The following is a 16,244-nucleotide window of genomic DNA, read 5'->3' on the forward strand; positions in this document are numbered from 1 at the left end:
AAGACTTATTCACAAATCAAGTTTTTGTTTGCTTTGTCAAGTTTTTCATTGCTTAGAGATTCTGACATAATGGCTTACTAGGAATATTATATCTATGAATGAAAATACAGTCAGTTCAGAGCTGTACTCCTCAATCTATTTCTGTCCTTAACTTGAATTAAGTAAGCATGCTCACAGGTGTCTAATAGTAGTTATGTAGATAGTTTGTCTGAAAAAAATCCAGCAAACTACCAGCTTATATCTTGTCCCCATAAAGAATTATGTACACGTATCTTTAAACGGATGATGCTAAAATGATGCTATTTCTATTTCAAATTAAACATCATGTATATTTCAGTTATTCATGATTTTTACAAGATAAAGGTTACTCAAGGTTTAATTAAAACCAAAGCACAGTATATGACAAGATTTTACAAGGACACTCTGCTTTTTCAAATGCCATTAACAGACTGCCATTATACTACTACAGAGATCTCTGTAGTCTGTAATTACATTAACTGTGAGGAAGTGGTACATATAGTAACAAAACAGGAACACTAACAGCATTATTTGAGTATTGGTCTACTCCAATGACACTGCAGAAGTCCTTTCTTAATTCCATAATCTTTAATATATTTTATATATATAGATGGCAATTCTCTTTCATGGATCTTATTTCTATTAGTTTCAAAAAATGTGTATCCATAACAGCTTAAATCAAATCCTTTGAAGTCAATCACAGCCCACCCCCCATCTTTGATCAAACCCAGTAGAAGGAATGAAAGTTATTGTTTGGATCTTAGAATCAAGACCATAACCCTTCAAGGTACCAGTTATATAGGGGAAATTAAATGTAGGTAGTTGTAAGCTTTCAGCCTAAAATTGCTTCCTATTTTACATTTTTTAATTGTAGGAATAAGCACATCTCTTACTGCAATAACATTGTAACTGTTTATTTTTCAGGTGGAAAGACAGGAAATCACTTAGCAGAATGTTATAAAAAAAAGCTTACAAACAGTTTAGAAATATCATAAAAATGAGAGCATAAGAGCAAATTTCAAAGGAGTGACTGACCGTGGAATCTTAAGAGTGGGCAGACTCCTGTGCCTCTCTAACCTCCCTGCAAGAAACCTAATGCTTTCACAAATAGTTTTACTCTGTTACACTAGGAAACAAAAAGGATTTCAAAAGAGACCTTCTGTTCATAAAGAAAACAGAAAAGAAAACAGGGTACCAAAGGGTTAGCTGTGCCAGTATCTTTTCCTGAAGGCAATTATTACTGATCCACCCATAACTGGAACAGTTAAGCAGATGTAATATTTGAGATCTGTTTGGTTTATTCGACACATATCTCCAGTGATAACATTTTCAGAAGAAAAATCATCCCCATTGCCCTGTGCTCTCCATCAAGCACATTCCTTCCCCAGCCTGGCCTGGCACCACCCGGCACAACCGTGTTGGAAGGTACTGCCTCATTGCTAACATTTTCTTAAAGTCTGCAGTTTTTGTAGCTGGCATGAGCAGGACAGAATGAACCCGGGAAAACACTTACACAGATTATACCACAGGAATGTAGGGCAAGGATTAAATTATAAATGAAATTGACTTTAAATGAAATAACACAGCAGGTTGCGATGGCTATTTGATATAGCCATTTAGTATCTGACTTTCAAGATACGACAGAGGAGTAGGTGATAGATGTGAGAAAGAGGAGGGGATTCCTGGCTTGCCTGAAGGCTTGTATGGTATCCCAGGTGGGGTCTACATTCCTCCTTCTTCCATCTCTTCAAACTACTCCTTGACTTGGTGCCTAGAAAATCTGGTCACCTTAATATATAGCTGGGAACACATCAATGTAGAAGTCCACACTGACATCTGAAAGTGATCATTTTACTGCCCACACTGGAGGAAGAATGTTTCCCTACAGGAATAAGGAATTTTATGAGTGTTATAAAAAGTTACTGGCACTACAACGTATTATCACTGTGGTATAAATTACTGATCTGCATGACAGCTACGGACCAGCTAGGAAGGCAGCCAGAACCATCTCTCTGCTCTGAAAGAGCTGCATGGGAAACTGCTTCCCTTTGCAGCCTTTGTCCTTAGTGTCACTCAGGATATTCCTCCTCAAGAGGGATGGATCCAAACCAGAAGGCAGAGAAGGCCAGAGCAGAAAGCTCTTGCATCACATATCGACCATAATACAACTGCAGCAGCAGACAACATTTTGATCACATTTGTCTTGCTGCCAATAAGCATAACAATGCAACACTTTTGCATCAATAGATACCAAAGCTGCAGTTAGTTTTGCCATACTCTCAAGCTTGGAGTAAATTAAATAGAGTATACCTGAATATACGTAGTTCTTAAAATATACGATACTTAGGTGCTCATCAGGCATTATGTTTCAGCTGCACAATTTTTTTTCCAAGCACTCTGAAATTTACTTTTGTTTTCAGCCTTTATTTTCCTGAAGTTGGTAGACATTCTGTGACAGAAGGAGATACTGTCTACAAAATGCAAAATATTGATATCTATACTGTCCCTCGTATTCCTAAACCGAGCATGCTTGAGCCATCCCCGAAGCAAGCTGTTGCATCCCAGCAGTAGCAGTGTGGGGAGGTGGCACCTTGCACGGGGCACTTCCTTCGCCCTTTGCATGGGGCCGAGGGGTGCAGGCAGGCACATACTGTGCACAGTTAAGCTAATACAAATGCAATCTGTGCCAGCCCATGCTCGCCCAGTGCAAAAGGGGAATCCAGCTGAGAGTGTAGGCACAGTCTGGTTCCTAGCTGTTCCTTTACTTTGGGGGAAAAAAACCAGCATCCAAGCCCTGACCCATTCATCAGGAGTTATGTAACTGAAGTAACACCAAATTTTGGATCCTGTAACTTAGCACAAACCACAGCTAGATGATACGTGCTTATCTCCTGTTCAGAAATCCAGTGCTATGAGGCAATGTCATATAAAGAATAATGTCAGGCAAATGAGAAAGACTGCAGCTCAGACTGAACCAATTAATCTGTATGCAGGGGTTGTCACCATTTCCCATTAGTTTGGAAGCTCCAGCCTCGTCAGTGATCCATCAGTGGTTCCAAGACACATTTTTATTTTCAGGGCTCTATAGCTCTGGGCTGAAATGTCACATTTGCAGTGTCATCAAAACATAAAATCTGGTTCAGTCATGCAAGAAAATATGAGGAAAAATGAAGGACTTCTATACTCTCAGTACTTTTCCCTTTTGAAAGTTTTTTCCCTATCTTTCCAAATGCATTCATTAGGCTTAAATATTGTACACTACAGAAAATCCAAAATGGGGCAAGTATTTCTCAGCAAGTAATCCAAACTTGAATCATTACAAATATAAATCTCCATATCTCATCTGTACAGTCTTTGCTAAACACAAATGGTACCTCTCATTCCTTAATGTATCTCTCTTGCCCCCCTCACCATATTGCCCACAGAAGGGAGCTTCCCTGTGAGTCCTGATCTGCTTAACTTTGCAATGAAGTAAGAAACATAAGGTGGGTTTTAGCTGAGCAAATCTAGATGTTTATTACTCCAGGTTCCCTTCATATCAGACAAATAGGAGTAATTCAGCCAATACATTTTAAACAAATATTTTGGCATGAGAAGGATCATACCCTGGAAGAACTAACATCTCAACTGCACAGATAGTCTGTGCTGGTGAGCAAACATGGAGATATCAACCATATAGGATGTTAAAATACGAAAGTCTTACTCAAACACACCCCAACCCAGGCCTTCAAATGCAAACAGAGCGCAAGCTTCATCCAAACAGAGGGTAACTGGATATCCAAATACTTTTACAGATCTAACTCTGCATTTTCTTAATTGCTATAGTGACCTGCTGAAATAGCAGTCAGTGAACAGTCATTGGATTGTTCCTCCTCTGTCTTGACCCTTGGAAGGTCCAATAAGAGTTTTGTCTGCTCTTCATCTAGTATGAAGGGCAACAAATACACCTCTAACGTTTTGGCTTAATATTCTGCATTCAGAAGCTAACTAACTCTTTGCTTGCATTAAGATGCATGCTGCAGAAGTCAGTCCCAAACAGCTGTGGCATGAAAGTGAAATACCCTGATGATTTGAAAGAAAATATGATGAGACATAGAAGATTAGACATCAAGTAATAAAATTATGTTCTACAAGACTTGCCCACCAGCAAAGATAGGGATGATGTGTGCAGCAAGAAAGCATAAGTGAAAAGCAGCTCTCTTAGAAGTAGCACTGGTACACAGTCATTGTATTGATTAATTGTCTTTATACAACTGATCACTATATTTAATCCAGTAAATCTCTGGGGGTTTTGACATGCCATTAGACAGAGAGTCAGGCAAATATGTATAAAACATCAAGAAACAGTAGATACTCCAGAAAGAATGTCACAGCTTGTAAGAAATGCAAAATTCAGCATTTCTGCTTACTCTGTAACTTGAAGATGTTACATCTAGTTTAGATAAATGTGACTACCAAAAAAAAAGTTGCCTTTTTGCAATACATTGTACCTCTGCTTTAAAAAATACCTATGCATTGATTAAGATCATTATTATATAAATAATATCTTTCTAACACCAAAGGAGAAAATCTTGTTAGGTGTTCTCAGGTAGGATAAGGAGTCCCAGGACTCTGTTCCCACTAAGACAGGAGATTGCAAGCTGGCAGTGTAAGGTCCAAACAGCGTAACGAGAATCGTGGCTTGGTCAGCCACCACCTTTGTCATTAAGGCATAATAAGAGAATGACTTTGGGATATTTCATAGACTTTCAAAGAAGCAATAAGCCAGTCACCCAGTAACTCTTTCTTTTTGTATTCAGGATTTGGCTGAGTTTTCTGGGGTTTTTACTGTATGTTTTTTCAGAATACACATCTGTTCTGAGCATTTCAACAACATGTAAAATTCAAGACACCAGTACCTGTGATGATCCCAAAAGTCATGGATTATTCTTTCTTTCTTCACTGAAGCAGCACAATTTTAAGTTAAGAGCCACAGTTAAAAATTCAGCTTTTTGGAGTCTGCCTTCCAGGAACAGTCTACAATAACCACTTAAAATTTGCTGCTCTGTGAAATATTCTTGCCAGTACATTTATTTTCTGCTGCTTAGTTGATAGTTGCAGGAAGAAAACTTTTTTTTTTTCTTAAATGGAAAAATATTTATGGCTTTTTTGAAAATAATATTTACTGAGCTCTAACTTTCCTCAAGAGAAAGCCAAAGAATGAGTTTAAATATGTAAATCCAGTTCTGGGATATACAAAAATATTCAAGTTGAGAGAAGTAAAAAAGCTAATCAACAGTCTGCAGGCTATGCCAGAAGAATGGAAATATACAATAAAGAAATATTCTATATACTGAAGTTGTGCTTTGTTCCCTTGGGTACAGACTTTACCACAATAAAGCACTAAGTCTCTGCAATTATTTTTATAAATTTTACTGGAAATACTTCTATCATTCCATCAGATTTGATGTTCACAGGATATACTTGGGTTTGATGTTTGTGTGGTTAGCTAAGAAATACATGATTTAAAGTGACATCACATACTCCAAGGTGGTTAGATAAGTATGAGGTTACACATTTCTTAAAATAAATAGTTAGGCTTAAGAACACATTTATAAGGAGCTTGTTCCCTCCATGCTGCCTTCAAGGGACTGTGTGGGATGTTTATACTGAATGATTGGCACACAGCATCCCATTTCACCCCTCCCAGCTGGTCATTCCCATGCTGCTTTTTCATTCTTGTGCATTTTAATGCTAAAGAGAAATCTACAAAAGAAAATAAGGCAGAAAATTCCCTGTTAGACAAATTACATACGTCTAGTTAGGATTTAAGGGTGGGAATTTAAGGTCATCAGACACAGACCTGTGCTTGGTGCTGCAGCTGTGCACGTTTGCTCCAACAACTCCAAGCAGAAGCATGCACATGCCAAGTGAACGGCTGCATTGAGAAGCATCCTCTCACAGCTGTGTATGAATGCAGCCTGCATGGGTATGTACCTTCATTGCTCCTGCCAGTTTTGCTATGAATTCAGTAATAAATGGGCCTTGAGCATCTAACTGAACCTCACTTAGTAAAAGCTTTGACCCGAAAGATTAAAAGTTAACCTAACCTTATCCCATGCTGAGCTCTGAAGTGAATGAGTTGACAGCACTTGGCCATTTTGCAAGAGAACTCAGTCCCGCAGAGGATGCTGAATTTATGCCTATTTGTCTCGCACTGGCAACTGTTCCCAAGAGGAAAGTAATGCTTCTCTGAAACAGAAATGGTGTTTGTGCGATATTTTTCTCTGCTATATTAAATTATTCCCTGGACGACTTTCTTCCTCCACCCACACCTCTTTTACCCCTACTAACATTTTGTCTAACTCTTGGCAGATTTTCAATGTAAATATTTCTGCTCCTTGAAGGAATTTACATAAAGCCCATCTGCTTTGCAAAGGAGAAATGCGTGAAGCTGTCACGGCCCATTGGTGACAGTTTAGGAGGACTCAATACTGCATTTGCAGGACCAAGAGTGGGAACATTTTGATCTCCTCTCTGAGTATGCTCTGCCATTCACCAAATAACTTCAGTTTAAATGTTACTTTTAAAATTCAAAGCTTTCATATGCCAGTCTGAAATAACGATGTGAAACAAATTTTTACTGGTAGTGTTAAAGAGGTTTGCAGTAGTCACATTTTTGCAAATTTTAGCAGTTTTTGGAAGTACAATGGCTGTGCAATAACACTCTGGGGGCCACTGTGGCTGAGTCTGAGAATGTCTTTCCTCAAGGAGATGCTCTCAGTTAGTACAAACTGGCACCATTTTACTAACTTCTGTGAACTCCTGCTGACTGACTCCATGCAAGAGTCTAGTCCCACTAAATGTGTAGCCAGTTTCTATAACCATATTTTCTCCCCAACTTGAGCAAGGGCAAACAAGACCATTGGACTAGAGAACAGATCATCACAACATCACCCTAAATCTAGAGGAAAAGTTTTAGTATGAATCACAACACAACCATTACACAGAAAGCAAAACTGAGAAATCAGAGATTAGAATAAAAATTCATTACTGTTCTAGCTTTTTAATTAGTCGGAGTGCATAATTAATGGTGTTTAAGTTGCAAGGCTGACTTTCTTGACAAAGAAAAATTGATCCAGTTCTGAGGGCCTTTAAGTAATACTCCTAAAAGAATTCTCATTTGTCTACCATATGCAAAAATAAAAAAAAATATTTTTAGGTTAAGGGGGGGAAAAACCCACAAAAAAAAAAAACAACCTTTCTCCCAAATCTGAAATTCCACTACTTGTTGAGGGTAGAATTGTCATCCCTAATAACAAGTGGGAACCAGTAAGATTTCATCAGTGTAGCTGAATAATTACAAACATCACTCAGTAAAACCAAATTCCCTGGTGTGTCTGGTGCTTTCGCCAAATTTATTCTTTTGCTAGCTAGTCAAGCTGTATTTGACATCAGTTATCACAGCAGACAGAAACAAGGAATAAAAAATACAGACAGTAGTGCTCCTGAAATTATTACTACTAATTATTTAAAACATCTTTAGGCTAATAAAGAGTCTATTGTAAAAATCATTGCCAAAGAACAGCATAGTTCACACACAGTCTAACATGGACCAATCCACTCCTTAAGTGTCACAGTGTATTTTTTCCCTAGTACCTTTATTAATTAGAAATTTCTTTGAGCATTCAGTTCATATGTTCTCTACTTTAGAGCCACAGAGAGACTATGAAAGGGAAGTGTCCACTGCGCATAGGTGCATTGTAAAAATGTTTGATCTTATGGAGGCTTTTTGTACCAACCTATAATGCATGGCATCATCCCTCCAACACATGGAGAAAAGGCACTCTGATGCTTTACACAACCTCTCTCTTTCCTCCTATTTGTACAGAGTGGGAATCCTGAGGTAGCTCACAGTAGCATCTCCAAACTTTTGGTAATATCACCAGTTATTACATCATTACACTGAACAAAGCGATTTAGTCATACTATACAGGATTAATTTATTTCACAGCTACTTGGTTAGCATGAATGCAAAATAATGAAGTTAATGACTTACATTGGCCTAAAAGCTAGTGACTAAACATTTTTCACTAGTTAATAAACAACCGTGCATCTACGGATTTATTCCACTCTAAATCATTATGTGATCTGTCAAAGTACATTTCATCAGCCTAACCCCATCAGTTCTTCCTACACTGCACTATATAACATAAATGCAAGGACTGGTTTAATTCTAGGATGGGAGCATTATATCTTCCTTCTACCAAAGTACTCAAGCTTAGTTAAAGTCTCACATTATCTGGCATAGCACTCCAGCTCTTACCTATTTTTCAGCAATACGTAGTTTAATATTAACATTAAGCACACATAAATATATAAATACCAGACTATAAGATGACTAAATTAGGTTAGATATATAGATACAGATATGGCAGGCCAAAAAAAAATTACCAGTTGACCAGATTAGACTTGCTCTGACTAAACCTGAGAATTTATTAAACTAATATTGGAAATACTTATCTATTTCTTTCTCTGAAATCAACCAATAGCTTTTTTCCTAAAAATATCTGTGCCTCTGAGACACTACTTACTACACTTATGTTAATAAAGATTTCCAAACTGAACCTTATATAAAGCATATTCTATAGCCCCCTGCATTAGTAATATGCAAGAAACAGCTCCAGGCTCAATCCTAGAAGAACAAATAAAAGCAAAATATCAAAATCCAATAGTCTGAGGAAAATAATTCTCAAAGAAAAAAGCACTTAGAAAGTTAAAACCTGGCAAAAAAAAAAGAAAAGTTAGAAAGGAGAATGAAATTTTTTTTTAAAGAACAGGTTAATATTCTGAACTTATCCAGCTTTTGTTTACTGCAAATTAATTTTCTTTCTATTTCATTTATATGTTCATGGGATTTGTACATTAATGATTTTCATCTCTTCTGTCTCTCCTTGTTTAACACTATCTAATACCCAACTTCAGCAAAGCACTTAGCAGTAAGTGATTCAAATCACATGAGTAATCCCTGTAAAACACGTTGCTACATTCTTCGCTCTCTCCCCTAAACTGTGATGCTCTGGTTGTCATACTGAACGTGTTATCAGATAAGCCCCGCCTGTCTAGAGTGCACTTTCCCCTTCAAAGCATATGTTAGTCATTAAATGATAGCTTGAACAGATCAAGATTACTGAAATTTATTATGAGTCACTGCAGAGGAGGAAGGTATGCAGAGCTAGCTTCAGGGTGAGTCACTGAAATGCAGTTCCTCTTGGCCAGCCCTGTCCCGATACTAATCTTGTTGCTGACCCAGCTTGTGTTAGCCTCCTAAATTGGGAAGGATTCTACATTTTTTTTTTAAACAAAAAAAAAAAAAAGGAAAATCCCTCCTTAGCAGCTGCACATTTCCTGCTAGAAAAACAACTCCAAGATTCTATTAGCAGCTGCTAATATCATTATCTACCAGCTCTGTTGCAAAGCAGAGGGGAGTTAAAATGCCTAGTGTAAGAAGTGGTGGGGAGTGAAACAAGCAAAACCAGAAATTTACCATCCACAGATTTCTCTAAAGTATGATTCCATTGCCATTTCTGAGCTAAAATTAACACTATTTTCTAAGCCAAAGTTTTTATTTATATTGTGAGAACTAAATACAGTCATTGTTTCAGACTGGTGATGTTACTGTAACAGAGCCTATACTTAGCCGTGCTGCTGCCTTGTAATGAGGACGGGCACAGCCACGATGCAGTATCTGGTGACACCAGTTTTGTTTTAGAGGAAACACCACCGTGGAAAGGCAGAGGCAGGTCACACTCATCACTGCTGAGCAGGTGCCTTATTTTTCCATCACTGGTTAAATGCAACAGCTCAGGAGCATAATAAAAAAGGTAGAATTAATTCCAAAATCTGTGCAATTATTTCTGTACTAATGCCACTAATCACCAGCAGTAGATCAATAATCTTTGCCTCTATTATACTGTATAACTGGTATCTCTCCCTCAACCTTCCCCACTTTTCTATTATGGTTGTGAGGACTCCACTGTGAATGTGGATCAGATTCTAGTTTTGCCATTCAGTGGTCCAAGGCAATATTCACAGCATTTTCCTGCAGAAATTGTGAATATTTAATATTCAACCCTCATTATCACAAACTAAGCTTTTTCAGTTCCACAAAACTCTACTGAACTCCCTTGCATTCATTGTTAATGTCTGATGTAACGCGCCAATATGCAACTTTCAAGAATTTCTAGTCAGATCCCTCTTAACTGCGAGCCAACATAGAGGAGCTTCATGTTCAAAAACCTTAAATATTTTATGATTTAGAAGTACATCCAAATTAATACATTTCCTGTTGCCATCCATATCCTTCTAGATCTTGTGCTCTTTTGAACACACACCCCCCAAAGAAAAAAAATTATTCAAGGGATTTAAAAAAACCCAACCTACGGACTTTCCACAACAACTTCCTAAACCAGAGTATATGCAGAAGACCTTATTCTTTTCAAAACATGTTCCTTCTTTACAACAGTTTGCCTTTCATTACCTTATCATTTTCAGAATATTTTTGCGTATGTTTCCAAGGCAGCGGAATATAAATCAGGATGCCAAAAATAGATTTAGTATATTTACCATTTTCTGAGTGAAGCATCATTTGTTTACATACATTTAAATATCAGTCAATCACTCCATATAAGTCATTCCTGCAAGCTTAAGAGGCTTCACAGAGACATGGGCAGACATGCCAGAAGTCTAGGAAGTTGAATACAAGCACGTGATAATGTCTAGGATTGGCAACCAAGACATGTAAACCCATAATCTAACAGGCTTTTACATGGATTGTTCAAGGCGTAACTAACGGAGAGATAGCAATGCATTAGCATTAGATTTCTACTCACTAAAAGCACTGGCTGCCAGTACAATCAACAGACAAACTGTCTGAAACAAATCTTCATTTTTAGTCTTTGGATTTGATTCTGTTTTCTCTTCAAATTGTTATGAATAATGAAGATCAGAGTTGTACCAGTCTGAAAGCAACATTAGATCACCACTAGAGTGAGGACTGAAAGCTTGGCCCCATGGGAGTCAGTAGTTCTACCATGGATTGTAATTAAATTAGAATTTTACCCTTTATAGTTAATATATCTCTTTACAAAACAGTTTCAAAAACATACTCTCTCCAAGTGTCTGACTCTAGTGAATTTGAAATTCTCAATCAGCAAAACTAATTCTGACCTTTTTTTTAAAAAAAAAGATATAATTTGGGCATTTTGAATCTAAATCCAGCTTTTTGCTATTTCAAATGCTACAGTTTACTTCTGCCACTTCAAAACAGCTTGACCTCATCAAGAGAGATTTTACAGGATCTGTGCTCACAGTGGGGATTAGGGACTGGTGGTACGTTATTCTTACTTTTCTGTTTATAATATTAAACATCAAAGTTATTGACATCTGAATGTTGGCTACTTCACCTCTGCAGTAGCTTTTTTCCATAATATTTAAATACGTATTTATCTGTATTAACATTGTGCAAAGAAATACAATGTTTTCTGGCAGAAATTGTGGCAGTTCATTAAATGTAGCACAACTAGCTGCAACTCTTGCAATAACACATCACCACATGCAACGATGCTTGGAGGATGTAGTCACTGATGAGGAACTTAAACAGGATGAAGTAAATTGAATTTAAAAATTGTGTTCGCAGCTGGGACAGAACTCTACATCACTGGACCAGATTTGATCCTGTCAAATATAAACCCCATAATTTTCTCTTCTCCTCCTGTGACAAATGTTCAATCAAAGACAGAGAGGGAAGTAGCACAAGACGCCACAGTTCTGTAAAACAGGATAACTGTGGAAATCAGTTCTGGGTTTATAAGCCAGCAAGATTTTTCTAAGTTTATTGCTTGGTATTGACTGACCTCCAACTGCTGATGCACTGTCATTTGCAAGCAGAAATTTGAAAGAGAAAAAGCAGATGCTTTTTGCTGTAGATTGATAACACTTGCTTCCAGTTACCAGTGGTTATTTTATTTAGGCAAGAGGTAATTTTATAGATACTAAGCGGAAGCTGACATATAAACTTACCCACATACCCAAAGAATAAAAGTCAGCAACTAAACTTAAAATTAAAAGCAAACTTTGCTTGCACACTTCCAAAAACATTCAATCACTTCTTGATGCCCTCCCTCCTGTTGCAATATCCACCTCAAAGGCAAAGGATTCGTTTCAAAGAAATATTGAGGACTTGTTTCATGACAAATGAGTGATAACACAGGGAAAGTATTGTGCCTCCAAAGGCTTAAGTCTATTCTGACAGGGAAATGAAACTTTCTATGAATTACAGCTTATTACAAGGAAATCCTGATTCTTACAACTAGCAATCTTCAACATGCTTAATGAAAATCTATATTTTTTGTTACTGTGCCTTTCTAGGCTTTTAGAATGGATTCCTATGAGAAAATAAGTCCTGGGATGTTTCGGTTAATAACATTAACAATACAGAACTATTGCTGCATTGTTAAGAGATGCTGTATATCATCAGAATGACTAGTGGTATTTTAAGGTTGCCCAGGAGCAAGAAAATTAGCTGCAACTACGTTCATTTCTCATTTGAATTCAATGGATTTTCTGTTTTCTTTATAGCAAGGATTTAACTTGCATAACAAAGTGCCTAACTTCACATTGATTTTTAAATTACAAGCTTTATTATTATTTTTTCTTTTTGCTTAATTGTGGTACCCTCTGTATGAGTCACAGTTTTAATTGTATTTTATTCAAGTTTTTCTGGCAAAGTCCATTCAGTGAAAAATTATACCTTTGTTCTGCAGATGTGGGCAAAAGTAATTGTTTATCCTCGATCAATATATAAATTAGTCAACACTTAACTTGCCATAAAAATAAATTGGCTCCACATTGATTTGTCTCTTTCATGGTAGCACTAATATTTGTGTACAAATGGAACTGGTTCTTCTCTCATTTTATTTTCCCATCAGTAATGATGTTAAACAAACCTCAGGATACGGCACACTGCTGGCCAGGCAAAAGGCAACAGAGAAAAGGATGATGTTCGAGTATCTTTTAGAGACAAAAGTCCCATTGCCTCATTAAAAGCTCAATAAAGATGTTCCTTAACCTCATCTCTATCTCCCTGAACTGCAAGAGGACTACCAGCACTTTTATTATAATGGGAGCACAGTTCAGAGAAGAGGAGGTCTGTCTTTTCCCTGCACTTTACCATCTCCAAAAGAGTACCCCAAGAGAGCACTTCCCAGACATGCAGGCTGCACTTACAATAATGAATGCTGATGGTCTCATATGACTCCTAGTTCTGGAGATTTAAAAAAGTCCTATAACAGAATACGAGATGGGATTAACAAGAAAAGCTGATAAAGCTTCATTGATGAAGTGCTCTAGAGAGGAGCATAAAGAAGCAGGTCACTGTGGGGTTCTGATGGGAAGCATTCATTGCAGAAAGTAAAAGAACAGAAGCAGAGAAATGATTGAGAGAGGAGTTGGTCAAAAAATGAGAAGAGAAGCAGGTGTTTGAATGATTCAGTGTAATAATCTGGTAGGAAAGATTAACACTTCACGGTCAGGCAGACAACTCCCCCAGTACTACGTTTGTTAAAATGAACCATGTGGAGCAAAGGAATGAGATTGAACAATGCTAAATTAGCCCTAACTTGGTAGTATCTTAATAAAGTATATATTTTTCCCAGAATCAAACAAATCTTTAAAATAACATTTGCATTAAATATATTTGGGGGAAAACAAGCTACATTAAGAATTCCCAACCTAAGTTATCTCAGTGTGGATTAAGACCAAAAGCAAAAACCATAAGTGAATTTTTATTTTTGACAGCTCTAAGGAGAAAGCAGTAATTGATACCATCCATAGAACAATACATACAGAAAGGCCTAAAGCTATACTTGTCACTTCACCTTCTTTTTCACAGCCTTTTGCAGTAATGGAAACAGAAGTTACTGAAGTGTAATAGTTGGAAAAAACATGATATTGTAGTCACAAATGCCATCTGAATTTATACTAAAAATGCCCACAAAAAGTACACGAGAAATACAAAGAAGTCATCACAGACACTAATGTTTTGAACAGCTCTGATGATAGCCTGACCTGGTAGTTTCCATTTCACTTACCAATTTGTGAGTGAGCTGGATGGTAATAAGAGGAGATCCTGAAAGGTTGTGGGACAACTTGGGCAGAGGTTCCACTTTGACAGAGATAAGAAAACTGGTTGCTGAGATCATATAACCTTTGTAGGCAGCAGCTTCAGCAATCCTTGGAAAGAAACAAATATATTAAGGAAGTAGAACAACAAAATTTTTGTAGTTCATCCACAACACTCAGAACAACAGGAACATAGGACCTCCTTTTTCCATTCAAGTCAATGAATTTCTATAGGGGAGAAAGATCTGGCCCCAAAAGATCCTGCAGGACTGGAAGCAACAACTACAAAGTATAGGGAAGAGCTTTAGACTTTAGGAGACTTGATAACATAAGTATTCCTTCATTTTGCTCCTCTTTTGCAAAGGTTTACAAGCATTGCTGAAAGTGCTTCAGATAATTAGAGAATTCTACAAAGTAAAGGATCTAAAAATAACCTAACTAAACAAAGCAATTCTAAGTGAGGAGAAAGCTTGCGGGGGTTTCATGCTGTCTAATTAAACATACACATTAGTGTATAAGACACATATACTTGTATATAATGCATATAAACATATATGTAGGAATATATTTAGAAGTCATTTACAGCTTTACTTTAAAAAATTGATTATGTCCAGTCAGGTTTGTTAGAGAGGAAGTCAGGTCACAATACAAACAGCTGAACCTGACTAAACATCTGATTAGTCCAGGTAATTTTTTCCTAGGTTGAAGTAATTTTGCAGTACATAAGGACCCTTTTACTTCTGCTATCAGCTAAAACTTATGACGTTGGCATTTTTGCACATTTGGGAGTAACTAAGATCCATTTGGCTGTAGGGTAAAATTTTTTACACTATCAGCAACAAACTGTGCAGGAGTAACATGGTCTCTGTCATCTACCTCTTCAGTATGTGAATGAACGGTATTTACTATGAGAAATACGAGCCATGGCGAATTAACCATCAGCGTGGGTTTCCAAACATAGCACAACACTGGAAAGAGGCAGTTTGCAAAGCACATTAAAAACCACCTTATTTACATGCATCACCTGTTCAGCACAAGCAAGAAACAGTGTCTGTGTTTTGTGCTTGCATACACAAGCCTTTCTTCACTGTGGCCCTGGACGTTAGACAGCAGTGAGTCTGTCATCCGGTTACCTGCACTGGGATTACTACAGATTTACACAAGTTGTATATGAGCAGGCGCAGAACTGGGCTCAAAACTTCTTTTGTTTTGGTATTTTTTTTAAAGAATCAAAACTGACTCCCCTTAGAAACTGCTGTTCATGTAGTCTAAAAATAGAAGTCAACAGCGCAAAAGCTCTAAGAGTTTCGGTTTTAGCTTTTCACCACAAAAGAAAAAAAAAATTGCCCTTAAGAAGAAAATGGACAGGCTTCAAATTACAGGTGTTTGAGTAGCCCAGTGCTAGATGGAACATAAAAGAAAGTCTTTAAAACAAACTACTCTGGGAAAACATTGTTATTCTACTGAAACATAACCAAAAAAGTTATAATAGTACAGCACAAAAAAGAAAACCAAGCAGAAGTGAAGTGCATACTTATTTTTAAAACATTTTTTGAATACCTGGGGTTTGATTCCACAGAGGAAAAAATTGTTAAGCTAGCATTCCCTATATTACTAGTTTTTTAGATGCTGTTTCGGACCCATCTGCATCCAGAATTTTATAGATGTGATTCTGTAGTGCATTACATATTGCAAACAGTTCAAGTAGTTTGGATTAATTACAGAAATCCAGGAGATGTTTCTTCTCCAGTATCTTTGTGTTTCTCTAACATTGCAGCAGGGCCAGACCCTTCCTTCTCAAAAATGAGTGCTACAAAATAGATACGACTCAGTGGAACAGGAATGGGTCTCCAGATTGTCCTATTCCACAAAATTCAGAGAGTGTACACAAATATGACTAGTTTATTTTGCTATAGAAGAGCCCCAGGAGCCGTAGACTCTATGACAATGCAGTAGAATACTGTGTTTTGACATGCAGCATCTTTACTCATATTGTGTTTGCTAAACTTTGACTTAAGTCAAGACCATATTAATTCTTTTCTCTCTTTGAGAAGTTGAGATTATAG

The 16,244-nt window shown here is 37.2% G+C and overlaps 1 protein-coding gene across 2 annotated transcripts in view; it reads right to left on the reverse strand.

The window, feature by feature from the left end:
• The window catches only part of ADGRD1 (adhesion G protein-coupled receptor D1), a 141,540-nt gene that overhangs the window by 98,211 nt on the left and 27,085 nt on the right, over positions 1–16,244 (reverse strand). For both annotated transcript variants that reach the window (XM_068412708.1, XM_068412707.1), the window contains one exon: positions 14,148–14,289. In XM_068412708.1, the coding sequence (XP_068268809.1) occupies positions 14,148–14,289 (142 nt within the window). The remainder of the gene's footprint in view (positions 1–14,147; positions 14,290–16,244) is intronic.

This window comes from Nyctibius grandis, chromosome 14 (assembly GCF_013368605.1).
Source record: "Nyctibius grandis isolate bNycGra1 chromosome 14, bNycGra1.pri, whole genome shotgun sequence".
Lineage (NCBI taxonomy): Eukaryota > Metazoa > Chordata > Aves > Nyctibiiformes > Nyctibiidae > Nyctibius > Nyctibius grandis.